General features: G+C 36.9%; 1 protein-coding gene across 4 annotated transcripts in view; it reads left to right on the top strand.

The window, feature by feature from the left end:
- Positions 1 to 4,189: 4,189 nt before the first annotated feature.
- Positions 4,190 to 25,584, top strand: part of l(2)37Cb (DEAH-box helicase 16 lethal (2) 37Cb) — a gene marked incomplete at its 3' end in the record, with an annotated part of 65,095 nt that continues 43,700 nt past the window's right edge. The window contains 5 exon segments of one of the 4 annotated variants that reach the window (XM_081747805.1): positions 4,190 to 4,478; positions 6,898 to 7,096; positions 10,337 to 10,404; positions 17,753 to 17,955; positions 21,824 to 22,004. In XM_081747805.1, coding sequence (XP_081603931.1) covers positions 7,037 to 7,096; positions 10,337 to 10,404; positions 17,753 to 17,955; positions 21,824 to 22,004 — 512 coding nt within the window. 4 annotated transcript variants of the gene reach the window in all.

Raw genomic sequence — 25,584 nt, 5'->3', positions numbered from 1 at the left:
ATATGAAGGGCTCGGTGCAATAAAAAGCTGTCAAAAAGTTTTCGAGATATTTACATTTGAAAGTTTGGAAAATCCATCAATCAGATTTTTTGTAATGTCGTGCAGTTCAGTCGAAAACCGTCACAAAAATTTCCAGTTTATGTAGACACATAATTGTGTACGTACAATTAAAATGCAAAGCTGGTTAAATTTATCCTTTTTGAAGTTTAATATTATTCATTGTTGGTTAGCTCCTTATTGCATCAGAATGTTGGGTATCAGTTCTGAAGAATAACAACTAACAGAAATACATGACCATTATATTGTTAACAACAACATACATAATAATGAAAAACTCAAAAATGTAAGGACAACAAAAAAGTTCACAAATTTCATGTATGTGTAGTGTCAGTCACAATGATATGAGTTCTGACACCAAATAGTAGCATATTAATGCAGGTCATAAATTATATTGAATTCAACCAAGGTAGACCCTTCTTATGCATCATGCATAAAGTCCATCCAACATTTTTACACTCTCCTCTCCATCTACTTCCGTCGGAACAAGGCTACGATAAAAATTATGGTATATTGAGGTAGCCATTGTAGCAGGGACATGAGGTCAGAGTATTTCCGGACATCAATGGGAATTTCTTCCTGGTACTTGCATGACAAAAATCACTTAGGTTCACTTCTTGCATTGGACGGCCTCGTTTCTTTAGGTTGCACGTAGTCCATACAGGTGCTTACTTCTGGTACGAACAGCTCAGGCACGAAACATGGGAAGTGCCCGATTCCATCTTAAACACGGATGCCTCTGAGAACTCGAGAGGTTCCTTGTTGCCTGAGGTTGTTTTCTAGGTAAATGATGATATAAGTGCTGTGAGATCCCTGAAGTCAGTTTGCTGCATGCGTTTTACATGAAATTTGTTATTTCTGTTTGCACTGCTGATTACCCATTCACCTGTTCTATACACGATGGGATGATGCTTATGTGTGTACAGCTCTATGCGGCCAAAATCAAGATAGCATGGCAGTTGTATGAGTAGAAAATGATGAAACACTTTCTTAAGTCGTCCACACGAATCAGGGCATCGTATATGGCAATCAAGGTCCAAATTTTATTTTGCCCTTTGCAATTGTCACTAATAATATGTAGTTTTTCAGTGCACATTATCTCTCATAACGTATTTCAGTATACAATTGGAAATTTGAGAAGAACTGCGCTTCGCTGTATTTTCACTTCACAGAAACATGAAGCCAATGTGCAAGGCATAATCATGAACTGCAAAATTATAACTTCAGCCAGAGTTCTTCTACTAATTTTGGAGTTGGGAGGACTTTTTGTAAATTAACGCAGATGGCATAATATTTACACAGATCACATAGCCTAACGGCAAGATTGGTAACTACATGGAGTAACAAGTGTATCAAGTTTGTCGCGCTTGCAGCGACATCTACTCTCGCTGGCAGGATAATGCAACTACTCACCAGCAGTGTAAGAATTCACCAATATGAGCAGTAGATCCATAGGCATAGACTAGTTACCAACATTAGCAGTGTATCCATACAGCACTTTGACGGTAGTTTATAAATAATATTTACCATTAAATTCAAAATGCAAATATGATGTCCTTCTAGTAGTCCTAATTTCCTATCTTTATTCATCCGATTATTTTAGTCGAAGGTCATATTAATAAGAGTTGAAATGTGGTTATTGTGTACCGTATTCGTATAATTTTATCTATTTAGAAATTGGAAACACTCTTTTTTCACTCTACGCTTTAAGTACGAATTCAATAAAATTCAAAGAGAAAAATATTTAGTAGAATTTGAAGAAGCAAGCCGTGAGAGATAGGTGAGATTTTTCCTTAGTGACTTCTGCCTACCAAGGTATTTTCGTCATATACAGATTTAGCATGATACAACTTTATTTCATTCGAGTCGCAAAAAGAACAGGTGTCTGACTTACGTATCTTAAACCCTATACAAAATTCCTCACACACACAAAAAAAACCTTCGGAATCTATCAGAACTAATGGACGTTACCTGCTGAGATGCACACCATGGAACATCCTTTGTGCCATACAGAGCATTTATTGTGAGATTGTAGTCCAGGTACTGCTTGTTCGCGGTTTGGCTCCAACCGTAGTGATTGGCATATTTCGGAATTGTGATGCCTACCCCTTCCGTCGCTTTTAGTTGTGACGTTCCTGATCTGTTCCTGAAGTAGCTGTATTTGTTTTCTCAAGAAAAGCCTTCTCGCACACACTAACAACATAAATTTTCAAATTCTAGGAAAACGTGAATGATCTCCTGGAAGGTTGTTCCTTTGTGAAGGAATGTTTCGTGTTCTAAATTGTCATATTTTGCTTGAGGTAAGGTGTTTTGTGTTGCATAATTAGCCAACTCCCAGAATAAGTAAAAAATAATCTCTTTGTCCCCTTTAATTTTGTTCCAGTATCCTTTTCTTTAACATGTACAGGTTCACGTACTTTACTGGCTGGAACAACATCCTTCAAATGACCGGAGGTGTACTACTTTCCTTTATTTCTTCTTCTCTTACGCTACACTCTTTCCAGTTTTTCTGCTCACATAATATGGATGGATGTTTCTGGCTAGAGGATGTTTCACAGGAGATCCCTCTGTCGTCCTTCTGATGTGAAGGTTATCCTAATAAGGATGAGTATGAAAATTCCTTTAAAAATTACACACTATTAAATCATGAAATACCTTAAATAAGTCATTACCTTAGCCTATTTGCGTCTTAATATTAAGTTCGTAATGATAATACTTAATTAATTAACATATTTGAAGGCTGTTCTTACCATTACCTTATATGTAGTCACAGTTTATTTATGTACACTCTGTCTCATAAAGGACGGCCTCACTCTTTATTGTTGTTGTGAGGCAACAATTTTCGAGTATCTTTTCGGCAACAAGTCCAACTTCGGGTATCTTCGGAAAAAAGTAAACCAGGTTCGAACCTCCAAGCCAACCTTTGGAATCGGGAAACATTTTGCAGGTCTGTTTTCTTCTTTTAAATATAATAAGACTTGTTACCAAGTGTAGAAATAAAGCAACATTGATTAAAATACTTAATGATACAATATTTCGAAACCTTCCCAGACAACATGCTTGCTTGCCGCAAGCTTGCCTGTCGCTTTTATTTGATTTTATTTCGCTTTCGCTTATACACAAAAACTTATTTTTGCTTAGGGTGTAGCGCAAGCTTCAATACGGGCAACCCAAGCTTCACTTGCGAGACGATTTTCTTTAAGTTGAAGACAAAAGCCAGCGCGCGTTCGATTTTCAGTTGTTCTTAAAAACCACACGACGCTAACCTCATAACTTTCGGCGACAAGGTAGTGTTAGCGTCGTTTTAGCATTCACCTTGAATAAAGGGCAAAACTTTATTATTTATTAAAAAAAAAAAATGTGCCGTCTAGTACTCTAGTCCCACCTACCTATAATGTCGCTCCTTATTTCTTCATATTTCGGTAACCATGAGGCACAACGAATTGTGGTATTTATGTATAAAGCATAAATGTGAACATGGCAGCAAATTTGAACTTACTTATTTCGCGAAAGAATACAGAACTGTTGGAGATATTTTAATATGAATGCATAAAGTTTAACTTACAGCATAAAAAACTTTATCTGAATGCTGTGTTTAAAGTATAAACATTTTTCTGCGTTTTTATATAAAAAGGTAGAAATTACAAGTACTCGCAGCTAATAAAAGAAGATATTGCATAATGGTAAGAAGCAACGTCACCCGTTGTTTATCACAACAAAACCGTTATGTTTATCAATATTGTTGATTTTCGGAGGAGCGGATCGGAGTCTTGGATCTTTTCACGGCTGTGAATTTGCTTCAATCATCTTCCATAATCGAAATAACAGAACAGAAACGGGACTTTTCTTACTTTCACTTTAAATTATTTCGGAATTTGATTTAAATCAGCGATTTTTATTAAAAATATCAAGTGATTTAAAACGATTTAAATCAATCCACCCTGATTTTAAAGGAAACCTGCGTTGTTCGTTTCTAGTCATGGTCTTACTAAAATGTTATGTTTACCCCTTTTATCCCCACGTTATCCGATATATAGAAAAACATGTATGTCCTACGTTTGATTTCTTTATTTACTGCAGGAGTTTCAAGCAAATGTCCATTATGCGTTGCTAGTTATGGCCTTGCTAAATGTGTCATATTGTCCTATGTTCGCACTTTATGGAGGTGTTTACCTCTTTCATCCCCAACGTAACTCGATATATCCTGGAGCTTCAAGCAAATCGGAGTTGACATTGAAAAACCTTGCTCATGGTAAATGAAAGAAGAGGAAGAAAATGGATAAGGCACACAGACTATAACAAAAAAGAAAGTAAACGTACGTACGCGGTACGTTTATATTATTATCTATATATAAACTTCTATAGTGCCGAAAATTCTTTATAGCGAATATAATTGACGAAAGTAGTGTTTCCAATAATAGGTACGTTCACTAATATTAACCTGTTAAATAAAATGCCTCTAAGTAATAAAAATAATCGTTATTAAAGAAAATGTCAAATGACAGTTTGTATTTCAACTAAGCTATCAATGTACAGTACATTTGATTGACGTAAATTTTTGGGTTGTGTTAATTCATAGAATAAGACTAGTGGATCTTTATGCCGCAGAGTAGGTTCAATATTTTCAGGCTTAAAACCGTTAAAATTTTGTCATTTATCAGGTAATTTATTGTGACTAGTTTAGAAATTGTTTCTTACGAATTCCTCGGTGCACATTCACTTTAAGAAGACTTATCCTTTTACAAGTAAATATTGTACACGAAAATTTTCCATAACAACTACAGTGTAAAACTCATAGGCTTAAGGGGTTAAGTTTAGAGTTACCCCTCCGCTTTTTATAAAAATCAGGAGAAATGAGGTAAGAAATGATAATTTGAAGTTTTTATTTCATGTTTACGAATGTAAGTTCGGCAGGAGAGTTATGTTTAATACGAGAAAAGATATGTGGAAGTTAGTACTAATTGCCGGATGCGGAAGGTTTCAGCAGCATGGTAGTTGTAAAATATGGCGAACAGGTGTAACGAATGCGCAAAAATAATGAAGAAAACCTTTTAAATTTTTGTGAAACACACGGAGTACTGAAGTTAAGTGAAATGTAACAATTTCTAATACTTTAAGCACTGTTTTTTCTATGTTACAAAGTCCAAGGGCAACTTCAGACTGGAGGGGCAACTCTAAACTTAAGCCGGCTTAAGTGCTGCAGATAGCGGACACGGGCAAGGTTTTAGATTACTGGTCCCCCTTCCCACTGAGCAGTAATAAAGACAGGAAACAACGTGCCCTGCGGGGCTCTAACCCGCCTTCACTCGCTATCTCTCGCTCGGCAATACTGTGTAAATGTATAAACTTTAGTACAGGAAGAAACCCACCCATCGACTAACCTACATGGGGGACCAGTAATCTAGAACCTTCCCGCGGCGACGGATGAAACCGACATGAACCCGTTTTCAACGTTATATTACTACTTACCTGTTTTTACCTCAATATATTTTACCTACAATTACCCATGTTTAATTTCAAGACTTCAATATTCACTGTTAATTACAAATATGGGCAAATTTTTACTTTGACTCCAACTGTGACTTCAACCGGATCACATGAATCGATTACAATTACTAACACAGTGAAAGTAATGTACGATGTTAAGAATTATACTATAAGTACAAGGGCCACAATGTTACTATACGAAGTTAAGAATTATACTATAAGTACAAGGGCCACAATGTTACTAAACATCAATTCAGGTGAAGCGGTGACTATGAATTTTGAGATCTAAATGGGGGGCTACCGCCCCCCAACCCCCCCCCCCCGCTCAAGTACCATAAAAACATCCAAAATAATAATAAATAATCACACCACTACTATAAAGCTAAGATAAGAAGGGAAAAATTAAAAAAAAAACCACTCGTCTCTAATCATAAATCAGTGCATGACAAAGAAAAAAAATTACATCTCAACAAGACAATAGGACAAGCAGCAGCAAACCAAATACTTTGCCTAATACTCAAATGCAAAACAAATAAAGAATAAAAATAATATGAATTAAAAAAAGAAAACACTCACCATTTCGCCATAGGAGAACACTCATGAATAATGAACTCATAACTGCTGATTCCACACACGAAAAAATAAGATACCAAGAACACATGCACAATACTCAACATTACTGAAAAATGTTCCTTTCCGCACACACGTCGTTTTATTAAACCGAGCACACTTGCTATTATTACAAACAAGAAACCAATAAACGTCCACTTTTAGAATACGTCGAAAATATCTTCAGTTTAGACCACAACTATGATAGGTTTTCTCTAACTCAATTCAACCAATTCAATTACGCGCTCCCGCATGCCACAAACAGCAGCACACACATACATGCACACAGAACATGTGACTACTAACCAACTACCATATGACTACACAGACACCTAGTGGGAAAAATATGAACTAAGACGTCACACCAAAGGCACGAACAGTTCTAACAAGTGACTCACGCACAAACAGTTCCAGGAAGTAACTGAACCTATAAGAACCGATTAAAGTCACAGTTGGAGTCAAAGTAAAGACTTACCCAAATATGTCTTATTTTCATGCTTCCTATGCTCCGTCCTAAATCAGTATCCATCTATATATTATTGTGTAAAATTAGTACCTTCGAACTGTTAAGTTACAAAGTACGCAGTGCTTAGAAATTAAGGGTTTACTACTGTATGGCCGGACTAATTTTAGAAAATTTGGGTTAAGTTTAGAGATACCCCTCTGCTTTTTGTAAAAATCAAGAAAATTTACAGTAGAAATGAGGTAAGAAATGATAATTTTAAATTTTTATTTGATGTTTAGGTATGTAAGTACGGCAGGAGAGTTATGTTTATTATGAGAAAAGATATGTGGAAGTTAGTACTATTTGCCGGATGTGGAAGCATTCGCGGAAGGTTTCAGCAGCACGGTAGTTGTAAAATATGGCGAACAGGTGTAACGGATGCGCAAAAATAATGAAGAAAACCTATTAAATTTTTGTGAAGTCCACGGAGTACTGAAGTTAAGTGAAATATAACAATTTTTAATACTTTAAGTACTTTTTTTTGTATGTTGCAAAGTCCAAGGGCACCTTCATACTGAAGGGGCAACTCTAAACTTAAGCCTAAAATTTACCAGATGACTTGGAAAATTTATTTTGGTTTGTGAGGAAGAGTGAGTGAAAGTACGGTAAGGGGAATAGTTGGCGTTAAGAAATTACTTGTTAGTTTTTTTTTTTTTTTTGATATTGTATGCGGCACTATATATGGAGGCGGAAGGGACTATTTGGTGAACAGCACGGTACACTTGTTATGATTTATGGAGAAGGCAGTGTGGAAATGGTGCGTAAATAACAAGATTGTGTCATATCATGTCTAAGTTCTATCGAGTTATACAAGAATAAGGAGTGTCAGTTGTTGAAATTGCGTGAAAGACATGCGAACAATCTATTAAACAGGGGAACATTTCAACGTAAGTGTGGAAATAAATTGAAAGTACAGAAAAGAAGAGGGACATTTAACCTAATTTAGTACATTTTGGCTTTTTTTTTTTTTTTTTTTTTTTTTGATGAAATTTAGTGTCTACCCCAAAGCTGTGCTGCACATAAGCCATGCATTTTATAACATATATACTGTTTTTTCACTATCCTCGTTAATGCGTATACCTACTACCGTTTGCGCGCGTGCTCTATATGGACGCACCCTCGCTACCGCTCGCCTTCCCATCCTAATTACGCTCCTGCTCTCACTCGGTTAGATAGCATTGATGCTTTGTAGTGGTCACCTAGGGCAATTTGGTTCATGTTTTATTACCATTTATTTGGATATGTTTCAATATCTTGGGACAAAGTGTACTAATTTGCTATATTATTAACATTGTTTGCAGTCTGAGGTAAGAAACTGATTGAGGTCCAAAGGTAAACTAAATTTTATAGACAAAATTTATAATAGCTATAAGACCAGTAAGCCTTGTCTAATCTTAATGAAATGCATTTTGAAATAAAATATATTAAAGAAAATTTTGAAATAACGTTAATGTGAATTTAATTGTATAGTCATAACGGAAAACACGTGGGAAAAGACGGAGAGAAAGAAGTTGTCCTGCTCTTCCTTATGATGTTAATGCGCAACGGAAATAGATTTTTTTTTGGGGGGGGGGATTAAAGTCGTCCAACGCACAATTCAAAGAAAACCGTGCTAGGCGACTTTGAATGGCTCGAGTCGCCAGCTTAGAGCATAGCTCCAAGCAACAGTAACGCATCCAAGTTCTCAATGTAGGGAGCCTGTACCCCAAGGAATCGAACATATGCCATAGTTACATTCAGAAAGAACATATATTAATTAGATTATCAAAACATTGATCAGAATATAACATATAATATTATAGATTGGACCTGAAATAAAATTGGTAAATAAGGACATACATATATACAAAACATAAATATTCACATAAACAACATATCACATTATCTGTGCACAATATTTAATTTTCTCTTTTTTATCTTTGACTTGTTCATAAACAGAAGTTCCAGTAATGTACAGTTCAAGACAATTAACAGAAGTAATACAATAAGTAAGATGTTCTTCAGTAATTCTTACTTTTACTAGTGGTGGTATTAAATTTATTAGTGAATAGATAAGTAAGTCGCTAGGTTTGAAACACAATTCTAACTGAACTGTTTATTTTATTTAGCATTTCGATTGTAATGTAATATATATTGTATTTGTTGACGTAGTTTGTAACGCTCATCCTGTAATTATTAGGGAATAGGGCTGATTAATATGTTGTTTGGTAAACATTATGCTTATGCATTATATTCGCTTTCGTAGACTTTTATTATTATTTTTTCATTATTTTATATCTATAGAATTTTTATTTATCTCACAATATTCATTATTTTATAACAATCTTCGGTAACATAAATAAAATATTTCATCTTTTCAATTCACTTCGTTGCGTTATTCTACTCATAAATAAACATACCTCAACATACTCAAGCAATTAAAAGAAAACAGCTCCAGCACAAGATCCCCAAGATGGCACTACATATGAAATATGTGTATATCTTCTAGTCGACTTCAAACATCTTCACCATCATCATTAATCTTATCAGCAATATCTTACGTAGAAAGTTTGGTGAGACTTGCAATACCATCTGCTAATTTTGAGACAGATAATGGGTCATCATTTACTTAAAATTTAGATAAAGTACCAACCAGAATTTAGATCATATTACAAAACATCTGATTTTATTAGTGAGAATCCGGAGTGGGTTCAACTATTAGCACCTCATGCCTTCAATTTCCATTTTGCTTAAATAATATTCTAAATAAACTTTAGGTATAATTATAGTTTTACTTTTCACTTCAAATCGTCATATGTTTGAAAAAATCTTCCAGCCGTTTTCAGTTCCACAATTTATTATTTGAAAACTAGTACTTTTACTTAATAGTTTAACAAATTATGCCACTTTTTTTTTTTTTTTTTTTTTTTTTTTATAACAAAAGAATAATTTATATAATCTAATTTTATTTACGTTCTCCTTTTTGTTTGTTGAAATTTTATGGTGCAGAATTAGACCCTGTTCGTCAAACTCACAACCAGTTAACAACAAAACAAATGTAACTGATAATTCAATAACTTAGTAGTAAATTATTAACAACTCACAACCAACTATAAACAAATAAATTCCGAAACTAAATTTTTAGCTTGTAATGTCTTCGCGAAACGCGGGGCATTACAAAGTACCAATTGAAATTAAAAGTCTGTACCAGCTACCGATGTTATTCAGAATAGCAAGACTATTCCTTCCCAGCTTGTAAAATACCGATCAGTTGGTATGCCTCAACTGGTTTAAAAATTAGAAGGGCATTTCGGACGTTGTGTGTATCCAATCTGAGCAGTAAACTAAAATCAAAATCTGACTGACTTCGAACATCTGACTGAAAAACATTATACTCGTGTACCTTTGTGTGATTGAAGAAAACATCACGTATTCTTCGTCTTATAAGCTTGTGTCGGTGTTAACAAATCATGCTATTTACAGATGCCATTAGAGAGCTTGTGGAAGAGGTTGGTGTCTCTTAAACGTGCTGCAACTCTTTAATTATCCTACTTTAAATGGGTACGTATCTGAACATTAGTAGTAACATCACATATGAAGATGTATATATGCTGATATGTTTATCAATTTATTAGTTATTTATTTAGTTTTTGTTGAGTTACTTTAAATTTAATGTTATCTCATGCTTTTTGTATGCAGGTAGCTATGGGAAAGCATAAAGACAAGACCAAGTCATCATCAAGACATGATAGAGAGAAACGGCGAAGGTGAGTTAATCTTAAAAGCAATGAAAAGTTTAGTAATAATAAATATTTTCTCATCAGATGTTTGTCTCGAAAACCTTGACAATTCCTTGCTTTGGAATAAGAGACATAGGTATTTTATTCAAACAGTTTGCCTTTCTCATTTGAAAATTTATCAGCTTATCGTTGCAACTATCATTTTGATTATATATATATATATATATATATATATATATATTGTGTGTTTTTTTCTTTCTATTCCGTAGATACCAATACAGAACTTTCCCGCTGGCCTTTTTTAGGTCTTATGTCATGTTATAGTGCACCCTGTTTCAAAAAGAATATATGTATTACGAAGAGTTATTTTGTCCAAACTGTCGATCGCTGCGCCTCGGCTCGGCTATTAGAGAAACGAATACATAGTCTAGTTTATATTAATAGCCGCTAGATGTCATTTATCTTCTGTTTTGCTTGGTAACCGTCATATGTTTAAAATAGAAATTCCGCAGCAGAAATCATTTTGTGTTCTCGAGTTTGCGAAGTGCTATTCCGTGATTACAGTGCAAAGATGTTTCAAGTTGAGGTACCAAATTTATCCACCGAACGGGTGGAACATTCGCAGGTGGTATCGACAGTTTGTAGATACAGGATATCTATGTAAAGGAAAGATTCCTGGCCGCCCTCCTGTTCCTGAAGAAAATGTTGCACGAATTCAAACTACTTTCCAACGTAGTCCTTCAAAATCAACTCGTCGTGCCAGTCAGGAGTTACAATTGCCGACAACAACAATTTGGCGTGTTTTGAGACATCGGTTGGTTATGAAGCCGTACAAGTTACAGCTGTTACAATCTCTGCGTCCTGATGACAAACGGAAACGTGGCATTTTGTAACGAGATTCTGGATGCTATTGACAATGATAACACTTTTGCACAACGAATCGTGTTTAGTGATGAAGCGACTTTCCGTGTTAGTGGTCAGGTAAACAAACAAAATGTTCGAATTTGGGGCCTACAGAACCCATATGCAGTCAATGAACATGTACGAGATTCGCCCAAAGTCAATGTGTTTTGTGCGATATCTCGATCATCTGTTTACGGCCCACTCTTCTTTAATGGAAACACGGTTAACAGTCAGCAGTATCTCGCTATGTTACAAAACTGGTTGTTTCCGAGGCTGCACGAAGGCAACTTCATTTTTTAACAAGACGGGGCACCCCCCTCACTGGAGTCAGCAAGTGCGTGAATATCTAAATGAAACTCTACCGAACCGTTGGATTGGTCAAGGAGCTGGCGACTTAGCATGTCTCAGCTGGTCTCCACGGTCACCGGATTTGACACCCTGTGACTTCTTCCTGTGGGGTTTCGTTAAAGACAACGTTTATGTACCATCACTCCCACAGAACCTGGAAGAGTTGAAGAACCGGATCCGTACTGCCATAACATCAGTGACGCTGGACTTGCCTGCCCGAGTATGGGAGGAATTTGAGTATCGATGTGATATTGTTCCTGTCGCTGATGGAGGACATATTGAACATCTGTAATTTGAACTTTGAACTGTAATATGAACTTGAGAGGTTCGTAAATTCGTGTGTCTTAAAGTTTAATAAATATATGCATTCGAAATACATATATTCTTTTTGAAACAAGGTGTATTTAAAGGACGATCGTTTCAACAGTCTGTATGAAGACCTAAACAAACAGGCAGCTGGTTCAGTGGAGTGATCGCCAGTTACATATTACAAAACAGACGTCAGATCGAAAAATGTGATACTTTTGTACTGAAAGTTTGAAACAACAAATACAAAAATTTATTTGACCTTGGCTCTATCTGACGTTCACCTCTGGTGCTTGGGGTCCCGTGTTCGATCCCAGCCCCCGCCAAGTGAACTTTGTGGTGGACAAACACCGTGTGCGTGGGTTTTCTCGGGGTTCTCCCGTTTCCTCCCACTTTCTTCATTCCACCATTTCATTCATTACTCAATATCACCGTCTCCTTTAGCCTAACCGGCATAACCGTGGGACGTAAAACTCAAAGATTTCATTTCATTTTTGGCTCTATCTGAAATTGAATGGAAAATGAAGGTTATAATTCTTTTGAAGAATATGTTACATTTATGTTAATATGATCCTGAGTGCTTAAAAAGAAATTACATAATTTATTTATTTTTTTAGCACTCCGGATGTAATCATTCTTCCACAAAAAGAAAATCCCAGAACGACATTTAATCGGCTTTATTTTATTCGTTATCTGTTATATGCGTAATTTATTATTGTATATTGTGAGATTCATAGATCAACGAAAATGATTGTGTCAAGGGGTATGTTTATCTCTGGGTGAAGTGGGTTTCATACCAGTCTTCAATGAGTAGTTGAAAAGATCTACCAGGTAACCAAAAAGTTTTTGTCATTCTAGAGAAATGATAAACAAAGAGCAATACAGTGGGCAGTGCGTACCTGTAGGTTTCAAAATAATCTCCATCAACATCCAACCCTTTCGCCAACGTTTCTGTAGCTGCATAATACCCTTGTGATAAAACTCTGCGGTTGTGGATTCATAAAGTTCATAAGTGCATTCCGCATGTATCCTTTATTTGCAAAGGATTTCCCACGGAGGTCGATCAAATGAAATAGGTAATCTGTTCGCAAAAGGTTCAGTGAATATGGTGCATGGCACAGTGTCTCCCAGCCAAGTTGCTGAAGGGTTTCCCGGGCTCTCTTTGCCATGTGTGGCTTGGCATTATCGTGCAGGAAGAGCATACCCTTGCGATTCACCAATGCCGGCTTTTCTGCCACAATACACGGTGCATCCTTGGTAACTACTGAGAGCAGAGATCAGCAGCTCTGGTCTGACCAGGTGGAAGGAGCTCTTAGTGCATCATTTGCATACAGATCCACCATACAGAGAGCATAACCTTTCGTGGGTGCAAAGGTGGTCTTGAAGTGTGAGAAACAAGGCCACATGGTGACAACTAATGTCTGGTAATGGGAGTGTCATAGAGGACCCACTTCTCGTCACCAGTGAGCAAGCGATCAAAGATGAATGTGTTCAAGTGCCGAGTGAGCAAAGATAGATTGTCACCCATTGTTCCTTGTTAGCTGCCGACAATGTGTGGATACCCACTTGCCTAATTTGTATGACTTCCCTATCCCATGCAAGTGCAGTCTGACTGTTTCAGCGGAAACATGGAACCTGTCTGCAAGCTCATCCATTGTCCTCCTCGATGGCTGCTTTCAGGGCCTCGTCATTTAATACATGAGGTTGACTACTAAGAGGTTCATCCGAAAGGCTCACGTCTCCCGAACGGAATTTCTGGAACCACTGTCTGGCGGTGCATTCTTTCACGACACTATGCGGCGACTTGATGCGGTAGCTGACAGACCCACTTAACATAAGACATAAAACAAAGATATGCGAACAAGTTGCTTCGATTCCTCCATTTTTGTTCTTCACTGGGCAAGCTATGATTGCTATATGTGCGCAACGTGCCTGTATTACTGAAGATCGATGGTCAGACTAACTTCTGACCGCTTGGCAGGTACGTGCGTCATTTCGTCTCCTCTTTGTGAGCTCATGACTAGTGAAACGTCAAAAACGGCAAGAACTTTTTAATTCCTTGTATTTCGTTTTCTGCCTAGTTACGGACTTTGCAATTGTAACGGAAAGTACTGTCGTATTGATGTAACAAATCGACGGTTCGAAGAAGGTAATCACTGTACGGATTACAGCTGTATTTCACGCGATGACTGCAAACCGGGTAGCAATGTACGGTAAGAATATTGTAGACAGCAGTGTAGATCCTTAACCTATTTTGAAAGATTTCTGAGGGAGCTGTATATCATGAAGATGTGATATTCACTATCTACTGTGGAAGAGACCGTTTTATCAGCTATGCAAAGACACAGCTACGGAATAACAAAACTGTAATTTAATTAGGTGCTCTTGTATCACTGAATTGTTAATGCGTATGTAGTACCGGTGCAGGCATAGAATTTCCGAGGGTGGCGCGACTTTATGAGGAGAATTAAGGAACTCCTTGAAGTAAGAAGTAGCGAATTCTTTTTCCAGAAAGCCAAAAATAACTGTTCTGAGGCCCGATGTGTAGATTCTGCATTATCCAACTAAAATCCTTCCGGCAAGTCGTAGTCTTTTGTGGACTATAACACCAGAGGGCTGATTTCATCTGTCGGTGTACGCGAACGATGCTAGGAGATGCATTTCTCTCAGACAACGTCATGCTTTGATTGAGGATTGTATTAAACATTCTTAAGCTGAAGTTAACTCTATTTTGCCGTTACATGAAAACTGCCGTTACAGATATTGCAGTTACATAAAAATTAATCTTATTACATTTGAATCGACAAAGACTACAGAGTTGTTCAGCCTACGTTTGACCGATTTCGTCCCTTCCCCCTCCCGGGCAGAATGGCTCAGCCAACCTGGCTCGTGGCGTCCTGCAGTGTTGTGCAGTGGCTTTCTGGGAACGGAGTTGTTTTTCCGCGCACAATAACGCACAAAACAGGACCATTGTTGTGAGTGTTATATTAAATTTGTTTCCAAGTGTGTGGGTTTCCGCTCTGTGACCAAAATGCCGCCCAAACTAAGCCGGTTTTGGGAAGGCTATGTTGCGGCTCTTTATGACGCCCACTTTAGTGTTTCTGTCATTAGAAAACAGTGCAAGAAGAATGGTTGCAACATCAGTTTAATTGCAATAAAAAATGTTATTAAAAAGTACAAGGGCAACGAAGCTCCACCATTTGGATCACCAACGAAGTAGCCTAGGAAGCGGGAATGCACGAAGGCCACCTTCACCATGCAGAGGAAACTTCGCAAAATGGTAATCCAAGAAAATCCGCCAACACAAAGGTGTATGGCTAATCGTCTTGACGTGTCTTTGGGATTGTGAGCCGGACGTTACACCATCAACTCAAGCTGGAAAAAGTCATGAAAGCTCGCGGCCATCTTCTCACGGATGCCTACCAAAAGGAACGAAAGTGTAACGCCCGGAAGCTGTACGAACAGCATCTGGCAAAACAAAGGTGGATGTACGTCGTAACACCCGATGAAGCATGGATTTACCTTTCCGATTGCGGCAAACCGAGAGCCATCATGTACCGAGAGAAAGGCACCAAGAACTTCAGAAGGTGGGTCCGTGTGTGTAAAAAATCCTTCCCAAAAGGGTTCATGGTCGTTACTGGCTACTTTTACCGAGGTAAACTGAAGATTCGTAGGGTGGCGAAGAACTGCAAAATAAATTCGCAGTATTTTCAGGAGCAGATCATGCGGCCGATCTACGAGCATGAGATTCCAACAATGTACGGAAATGACGGCAATGCGCATTCACATGGACAAGGCCTCATCACATACCTCACGATCGTCCCTCGCATTCTACAGGGAGATGGAGGAGGCAAGTGGTATACAGGTGATAACTTTCAATGAGGTACCTGTTAAATCTCCATATGCAAGTCCTATGGGCTATTGTGGATTTGGATTGCTAAAGCGGGCTTTGGGAAAACGGGGTGTGACAACTGTGGAAGGACTTGGGAAAGCTGTGCAAAGGGAATGGGACAAGATTCCCCTCCCAGTTCTTCAGAGAAACCTATTGCAGTGGAAATTACGCTGTTGGGCTATTGTTAGGAACCAAGGGAAACACATCGAGCACTTACGGACCTGGCGCCATGGATTCTTCTAAATTTTTAGGTAAGTCGAAATTGGCCAAATGTAGACTGAACAACCTCTGTACATTGAATTCAGGATAACAAAGTTGTACATTCTGTAAGCCTCTACTTCAGAAAGAGAGTGTAATTCAAATGTACTAATGTATCAGGACAGCAATTCAAGCAGGTTCAAAATGTGTGAATGGAATGATAAACATCTTCAACATTCGCACATCAGGACTGGTCCACAGAGTCTAGATTTGGAAACCTAATTCAAATCTGTGGAACCTCATAGGGAAAGCAAAGAATTGTAAAATTACTCTTAAAACTTGGTTAGTTGCATTATTTCTTAATGAATTAATAGCTGAATATAATGGCTATGATTCTTGATATCGCCTGCGTTCGGAAGCTCGTGGAGTCCAGGAGAGATTGAATTTAAGATTTTTTTCGGTCTCAAGGAGATGTTATAGGTCACTGTAGTGTAAATTAAGTAACTTCCATATTCGAAAGCTGTTAGTGTGCATATGGACACTATTCAAGAAAACGGCAACCAGTCAGCATAACTCACTGTTCTTAACCACATCGTCCATAGTAGCAGTTTCCAAATTAAGTAAACAGATCGGATGGTAGAATCAACTGAAATTAACTAATGAAATTGAGATTTGGTTTTGAGATTGCATTATTGCTTAGCCACGTTTTTTAAACTGATCACTTATTTCTTTCTCTTCTTTAAGTGTTGTTTGAATATCCGCTACAAAGCTGCATCTGAGTGATCTTGCCCAACTAAATCGTACATATACTGTGTACATCGTGAATATCAGTTCTGTACTTTTTGCTGCGTCTTTTATGGGTGAACATTTTTAATTCTCCAGTAAAAACACAATTAGAGAAAGAAATAGGGAGAAAAAAGCAAAAACCTCCACGTGAATACTATTCTGGCAAGTTGCTTGTCTGTTTTCCAATTAATGGAAAATAGATTTGATTTCTGCTACATTATTGATAATTGTATTTAATTGATACGGAAGAACACAATGGTTTAGTGATTGAATTCACATTTCTTGAGCTGAGCGTCGTTCCAGATCACAGCATGACGGCTTTGTAGCTTTCTCGGAATACTATTTTTTCCACTTCGTCATTTCACTAATTTTAACGTTTCTGTGTTTTTCATAGCGTTGCCCTTAACTTTTAGCCAAACTCATGAGAGTTATAATTGCACAAAATAAATTGATGTTGCTGTTGATACCAAGGTAATCTCTTTAAAATCTCTCTAAAGAATACTTCAATTAAAATGATCAAGTTGACTTGTAGTAAAATCAAACGTTAGATAAAGTAGGTTGTTGTCATATTTTCTGAAGTATATATGTACGTGTGTATATAAAGTTGGAAGGTATTTAATTTGTCAATGCAGAGATAGAGGAATTTATGATACAACACCAATTGAATGAGATAAGAAGGCGAGTAGTAGTGTTTTGCTAGAGGGCAAGGTTGCATTGGTTAATTTAAGTTGTAGTTCGTTAGTATTTATTAGTCTCTTCTAATTCAGCAAACCAGTTGTAGAGCAATCTTTTTTTTTCTCTACCGCTGCGTTACAGGACGTTGTTGTTGTTATTCCTTTGTAAGATATTTAGCCCATTTTCCTGGAGGGCACAATGTTAGTACATAAAACTAAAATTTATATAAAACAAGTGTAATGTTCCGATTGTGTTTTTTTCTTTCAGGGATAATTCTGATAGTGACTCCGATAGAGAACGAACCAAGAGAAAAGAAAGTCGACAGCGATCAAGATCTGACTCTGTGTCAGGCGGTGACTACAGTCGAATGGAGAAAGATAGACTTCGTGATTTGAAGGAGAGGGATGAATTTGCTGATCGTCTTAAAAGAAGGGACCAGGACAAACAGAAAAATGTGGCAAATCCAACAGGTAAATCAAAGTTACTCCAATTTTAAGCTTATTTCTGCTATTTAACATGAAAGGCACTTTGTGTCTTGCTTTCTGTTCCATGATAACTTCAGCAGTATCAGCTTTTAATGAAATTTGGCGCAAAATTTATTTGAAACTTCCCAAATTTAACCCTTTTGTGGAAAGGAGGAGTAAAATCATTTAAGGAAAAGGGGCAAATTCAGCTCTATCTTACGCATATACGGAGGTAGGTCAAAAATTAACGCGCAGTTCACTGTAGCGCGGTAATGGTAAGCACTGCAGAAACTAAATTAGTTAGAAGTACTAGTGATGTGTGAATAGTGATGTGAGGTGAAAAATTTTCCATTTCGGAAAATTTTCCGCTATACTTTTCCGGAAAATATTCCGTTCTAAAAAAATATCAGTAATCAAGTAACAATTCCTCAGCAATCATAAAATTGGTTGAATTCATATATAGAAGTGTTAAAAAGTGAAAGATCGTTTAAAGAATCTGAAAATTTTCAGTACTATGTAGAAACAAGTGAAACAATTTTTCATGAATCGATATATTTTCTGTCTTATATGAAAAAAATTAAGAACTTTTTATGGGTCGAAAAATTTTCAGCCCTATGTAGAAACAAGTGAAAGGAATTTTCATACATCGGAAAATTTTCATCACGATGTAGAAACAAGTGGAAAAAACTTTTCTAAAGCCGGACAATTTTGGATATTATGTATAGTGATGTTTGGTGGAAAATTTTCCACTATATTTAACTGCACATAGAGCTACAAAATTGAATTTCAGTAGAGGAAAGTTAGTCAGCAACAAATTATTTTTCCAATTAGCTTTCGGGAACCGGAACATTTTCTAATATTTCAAGTTGGAAAGTAAAATTCTACACAGTGTTTCTCCCTCTCTCTTCCTCTGCGAGCTAATTCGTTGCTAAGCGGTTAACATACGCGCCTTTGGCATGGAAGACCTGGCTTCGATTCCCAGCGAGAGATCATGTAGTTCGGATTCCACGTTAATCAGTTGGTCCCGTCGTATATAGTCGCACTGCTGAAAGGAACGTTAAACTCAATTCAACTCCTCTTTCTCTCTCTCTCTCTCTCTCTCTCTCTCTCTCTCTCTCTCTCTCTGTGTGTGTGTGTGTATGTATGTATGTATGTATGAATGTATGTGTGTGTGTGTGTATGTATGTATGTATGTATGTATGTATGTATGTATGTATGTGTGTGTGTGTATGTATGTATTTATTTATGTATGTATGTGTATGTATGTATGTATGTATGTATGAATCAATCAATTAATCAAAGAAAGAACATACATCGAGTTCGTAGAGTACAAATATCCCATTCTATTATTTAAAATGTCAATTTATTAAAAGTCATGAATATTTTCCGATTCATAAAAACATACTCCACTTATTCCTACATCGTTGTTTAGCCGTAAAATTTATTGTTAATAAATATTGTCTTAAAAAGTTTCATGAAGTGAAAATCTAACGATTCTTCATTTCAAGAATGTTTCAAAAACTTCAATGCGTTCTTCCCTCAGAATCCACAGATTTCGTCAGTTTAATACGCATAAGACGGTTTCCTCATACCTTTACTATCTACAAAATGCCATTTTTCTAGTGCTTACCATTACGGTGGATTGTGGCTTACTTTTCGTCCGATAACAAAACGACAATTTTTGTGGGAAAATAGAGTTATCGGGTTTTGATGAAATATGGCATAAATTTTGTTTGAGGCTTACTAATCATTTCCATTGCATGAAGTTGAAACCAGTTAGAAATAAAGGGTTGATTTTATCTCCCTCCTTTCATTTTAAAAGATATGTTTCATAATGAAGTTCGTGTATATATATATATATATATATATATATATATATATATATATATATATATAAAGCTATTTTTATTGAATTTTCTTTAAAAACTTTAGAATTATTTGTATTGTTTTGGGTTTGAAGCCACTCAGGAGCGAGAGTATGAAATTACCTCTATCTTTAATAACGAATAAAATAAATCAGTAAATAAAAAAGGTTTTATGAAACATGACAAGAACTTTGAAGATTCCGAACTGTATCTGCTACTGGGGATTGAAATGATCAAGGAGAAAGTGCTGAATTCATCATGCACTTAGGGTAACTTTCGGAGGCGTGCGTTAATTTCGAAAAGTGTTTTAAAAAAATCTTGAAATGTTGCGTGTGTTTCCTTTGCTTAAGAATTATCCTATTATGTGGGGTTGGAATCTATCAAGATATAAAAGGAGTGAACGCCCCGCCTCCCTCCAAGTCAAAGCTGTGGTTTGTTTAAAGAAACTGAGAAAAAGAAAAACACAATGTACTGAAGTGACAGTGACTTCAAGGTATTTACTAGGTATTTGTAGTTAAATATTTCTTTTCAGAATTGAGGGACAACTCTACGATTTAACAACGAATCAGCACCTATGAGCTTAACCGAAAATTGAACCCGGTCCAAAATTCATAACTTACCGTAACAACGCTGGAGAACCTGAATGTGTGTGCGTCAAAAAAATCTTTAGTCATGCGTAATATATATTAAAAACATTGAGATACTTGTTTTCTTGTGTTTCTTTCTTGTCTTGTCCTGTCTTGAAACGAGCATAGCACTTTTGGGCATTCTTGTCACTAATGGCTGTGCTCTGCACAATGTTTTTGGCGGCCTCCGAGTCTGGCATTTCGATTAGATTCAAACAACATAGTGTGTTGGAAATGTTCGTTTTTCTGCAGTTGACACTGCATGTTGAATCACCTGCAGTGGAGGAACGCATGAATTAATGTATATGGTTCCATCTAGTATTGACTAAGCAAGAATAAGATTATTCAATGCAGTAGCTAGTTCGTAGGACATAGTACATTTCATTTTCTGACCGTGATAACTTACATACTTGCTCAATATAATGATTTTTTTTTTTAAATAGTTCACTCAGAAGATATATATGATGGTCGTTGCGTGCAAAGTCTTCACTGATAAATACTTCAACATATTGCAAACAGCGGAATCCATTGAGGAACATTTTGTTAAAAAGCAGCTTTAACAACGATCGATTTTGAATAAATATATATTTTCATTTTCTTTTACATTTGGGTACGATGTATCAATGGGAACATCCAACGATCACTTTTTCTTTGTTTGTTTTACATGTTTTAGTGTAGAGCTTGACCAACGAAGTGGCAAATTACTGAATGGCAACGATTTTAAAATATGAGTTGTGATTATAATGACTACATTAAGATGTAAAGATCTGGAGTTATTAGAAATAGAAATTTCAAATAGAGGGTAAAGTTAATTACCTGCGTAACTCAAGCGCAGATTCATATGTCTGAACCCTGGTTGATCCAAATGGAATTCATGGTAGATACATACCGTTTTGAATTTTTGAAATTACTTAAATGTCCATGTGAGTTTATCATTTAGACAAAAATAACAGTAAAATGTAATATTAAAATTTCATTTCAGGAAGTAACTAAACACTGAAGTATTTGTGAAATTATTCTGTTCAGTGTTGTACAGTTTATAGCTATTTAGTGAGATAAATTAACATATATTGGTAATAATTAATAATGATAAGTTTTCCACTACATAAAAATACAAGATCATATTTTGAGAAGTGATATGATGTACTTGTGAGTAGTAGGCACGAGTAGTAGATAGCTTTTGAAGAAGGTATTAGCAAGAAATACGAAACATGTAAATTTAATTCTACAGGACATATTAAAAAGGTACTTACAAAACTTATCATTATTGATCTGTAGTTTATTTTTTTTAATTTCTCAGTTTAATATTGTGCATTCTAACTACGATTGATTTTGCATAATCAGAATTGGAATATATATATATATGGAAATTTATTATTCCAGATAAAAAGTCTTATGAGGAGGCTGCAAAAAGATTGAAATTAGAAACAGAGGACAGAGAAAAGGTTATTCCCAAACTCAGAGTTGAATCAAGAAGAAATTATTTGGCAAAAAGGAAAGAAGATAAAGTCGCTGAGTTGGAAGCAGATATTATTGATGATGAATACTTGTTCGAGGAAGAAATGTATGTATGCAATAGTTTTTCATTTTCATGTGGGTACATTATCATTTCATACTAGATAATTCATGTTATACATTGTCCATCCTATCTTGTTTATACATTGTCCAAAATAAATAAATAAAGCTGGAACTTTTCGTAGTAAATGAAATACATAAAGATGTGTGATGTGTGCTAGTAACTAATTAATATTTAAACTTCCAACTTTAAGTGTTTTCTAGACAACTTATAATACGAATTATCTAACGTATTTATAAGGAGTTACTTACCAGAAAGGGGGGCGCGGTGGCTCAGTGGTAGAGCGTTCAACTCTGGTGCTTGGGGTCCCGGGTTCGATCCCAGCCCCCGCCAAGTGAACTTTGTGGTGGACAAACACCGTGCTCGTGGGTTTTCTCGGGGTTCTCCCGTTTCCTCCCACTTTCTTCATTCCACCATTTCACTCATCTCTCATCATCACCGTCTCCTTTAGCCTAACCGGCATAACCGTGGGACGTAAAACTCAAAGATTTCATTTTTACTTACCAGAAAATAGTAAAAAAGAAAATACCAACATTATCACACGATCTTTAAAAGGTACACTAAAGCCCTTCCGGTAAGTACTTAATCAGGTAGAGAGAGGAAAGGTTCAAAGGTGAAGAGTTTAGCGGCAGAATGTAAAACTAATTGGAGAGGTTGATTGGCAAGAGTATGACAAGAGAAAGAATAATGAATGAAGAGAGAAATTATGTACAATCATAGAAGAGGGATTTAAAATATAATTACGAGCGGCATACTGAAAGTCGTGAGCAACATGTTTTCACAACCGTAATCTTTAGTTGTAAGTGAAACCAAGTATATCATCTCAATCTATATACCTTTCTTTCTTTCTTTTTTTCCAGATGTTTACGCTGTTCGTTGCTAGCACGAGACCACAGGCAGGATTTCCAAAATGGTGGGCAGCGATATTTCGTTTTGACAGCGTGCTCTGATTGAATTCCTTGTTAAAGAATAAGTTTCTGAAATTCACCGCAGACTGCAGCGTGCCTATGGAGATGTGTACATGAGTGCCGAAAGTATTAGGAGGTGGATGAAACATTTTAAGGATGGAAATACAAGTATCGAACATGAGCCCCACAGCGGGCGCCTTCGAACTGCCTCCACGGAACGCAACAAGGTAAGGGTTGATGAGCTGATTAGGGAGATAGGCTTATCACAGTAAATGATATCGCTGCAAAACTTGGTGTTGGACACAGTGCGGTGCAAGAAATGATTCACAACTTAGGTTATCGGAAGATTTCTGGCCGTCGGATCCCACGATTATTAACCGAGGACCACAAACGTGAGAGACCAACCATTGCCCAAACTCTTCAGAGATTTCGACATGAAGGTGATGACTTTTTGACGAGTATTGTGACTGTAGATGAAAGCTGGTTCCTCATTATGAACCTGAAGCAAAACGACAGAGTATGGAATGGTACCACTTGAATTCGCCACCGAAGAAGAAAGCGAAGACAGTGCAATCGATAGGGAAAGTTATGGAGAGCGTTTTCTGAGATGCTCAGGGTTGCATTCTGGTTGACTTTCTTGAGCCTGGACAAACCATAAATTCTGCCCTCTACATCCAGACACTTCTGAAGCTCCGTCGTGCCTTGCGTAATAACGTCCTGGAAAGAAGATCATCCTTCAACAGAATAATGCAGGTTGACATACTGCACGTGCCACTATAGAGCAGATCAGGAGATTTGGGTGTGAAACACTTCCACATCCTTCCTACAACCCCGACATGGCACCTTCCGATTACCATCTTTTCCGTTTTGTGAAGGAACAGATGCGAGGCCATTGCTACGAGACACTGGAGGATATTCGGCAAGCAATGCGTCAGTGTCTACGGGAAGTTGGAACGGAATTCTATCGCAAGGATATTTTCAAACTTGCAGAACGATGGGAAAAATGTGTGCAAAAAAACGGAGACTATGTGAAAAAGTGAAAGAAAGGTCTGTAGATTGAGATGACATATTTGGTTTCACTTGCAAATAAAGATCACGGTTGTGAAAAAATGTTACTCACGACTTTCAGTATGCTTCTCGTACAAGAATAGAATTCTCCTAATAAAAACATCAATTAATTAAAAAAATAAATAAATTATGAAATAGTAATAAAATGACAATAATGAAAGATAATACAAAATGAAAAGTATGTAGAGAGAAATAGTAAAAGAACGTTCAAAAATTGCTAAAAATAAAAATGTGTATCAAAAGTGGAGTAAAATGTTGGAGACAGTTAAGCCCAGTGAGTAGGGTTGTAATATAAGTAAGTGTTTTTCGGTCCCTTTCTAAGTAACGCGGAAGTGTCTCCGAAAGGTTTTGAGACTTCGAATATGTAAGTGTGAGCGGGATCTTATATCTTGGGAAAGTTAAATAGGGAATATATAAATGTAAATGCAAAGTGTATGAAATGCAACTTACAGATGGTTATCAAAATAACGGAAACACATGAATAAAATGCAACTTTACCTGCCATTTGCTATTAAGTACTGCGATTAGCCTATAGAACTTCTCTAATTGATCGTGGAATGGAGATTTATAAGTCATAAATGGTTTGCAGATCAATATTGTACAGTTCCTAATACACTGCAGTACTCAGTTCATTTGGCGAGGATGGAGAACATATACTGTGGAGTCTGAGCTTCACAACTTCCCACAGGTGTTCAATAATGTTGAGGTCTGAGGATTGAACGGGCCAAAGGAGATGTAGTTCATCCTAATAGTCTTGAAATTATACTTCAAGTGCTCGCAGTGTGAATTGGTGTATTGTCATCTTCGAAAATTGTATTGGCCGGAAATAACATCTGGACCATAGGATATACGTGTTCATATAAAATATCCACGTAATCACTGTAATCACAGGACCCACACAATACTAGAAATTACGGAGCTACCGTCATGTTTCATGATAGAGAGGAGGCAGTTTGGAGTATTAACTTCTTTGGGCGTCCGCTATACATAAAACACAACGTGAACCATATTACGCTTTTATAATCATCAGCAGTCTACTGTCCATGCTTTTAGCACCACTTTCTTCACACTAAACCGATGATCAGTGGTTGAGTTCTGTACGCCGTCGTCACGTTGTACATTGTTCCCCGCGACACCTAACACACTAACCGGAGACCCGAGTTCGATTCACGGCTCAGTAGGACAAATTTACACTTTAAATACGAGGGTGGATTGGAAATTTCGTGGCCTAACTTACAAAATTAGAAAATATTTGGATAAATTATATTTTTCCACGCAATCACCCTCGACCGAGATACATTTATTCCACCTCTCCGGTAACGCGTCTATACCACTTTTAAAAAATGATTCCTCGAGGTCTGCAAAATATCTTAGTACAGCACTTTTCACCACTGCCTCCGAAAAAAATCGCTGATCCCTAAAAGCTTTTTCAGGTTTCTAAACAGGTGAAAGTCCGAAGGCGCCAGATCAGGCGAGTAGGGCGGATGCAGAAACAGTTCGAACCTACAGGAACGAATTTCTGTCATGGAAGCAAGAGACCTGGAACGCGCGCATTGTCATGGTGAAACATCTTTCTTCGCAGCATTCCTGAC

The sequence above is a fragment of the Thermobia domestica genome, unplaced genomic scaffold, assembly GCF_964235325.1.
Source record: "Thermobia domestica unplaced genomic scaffold, izTheDome1.hap1.1 HAP1_SCAFFOLD_685, whole genome shotgun sequence".
Classification (NCBI taxonomy): Eukaryota; Metazoa; Arthropoda; class Insecta; order Zygentoma; family Lepismatidae; genus Thermobia; species Thermobia domestica.
Note: the sequence above shows the minus strand (reverse complement) of the source record. Positions and strands in the feature narration are given on the sequence as shown.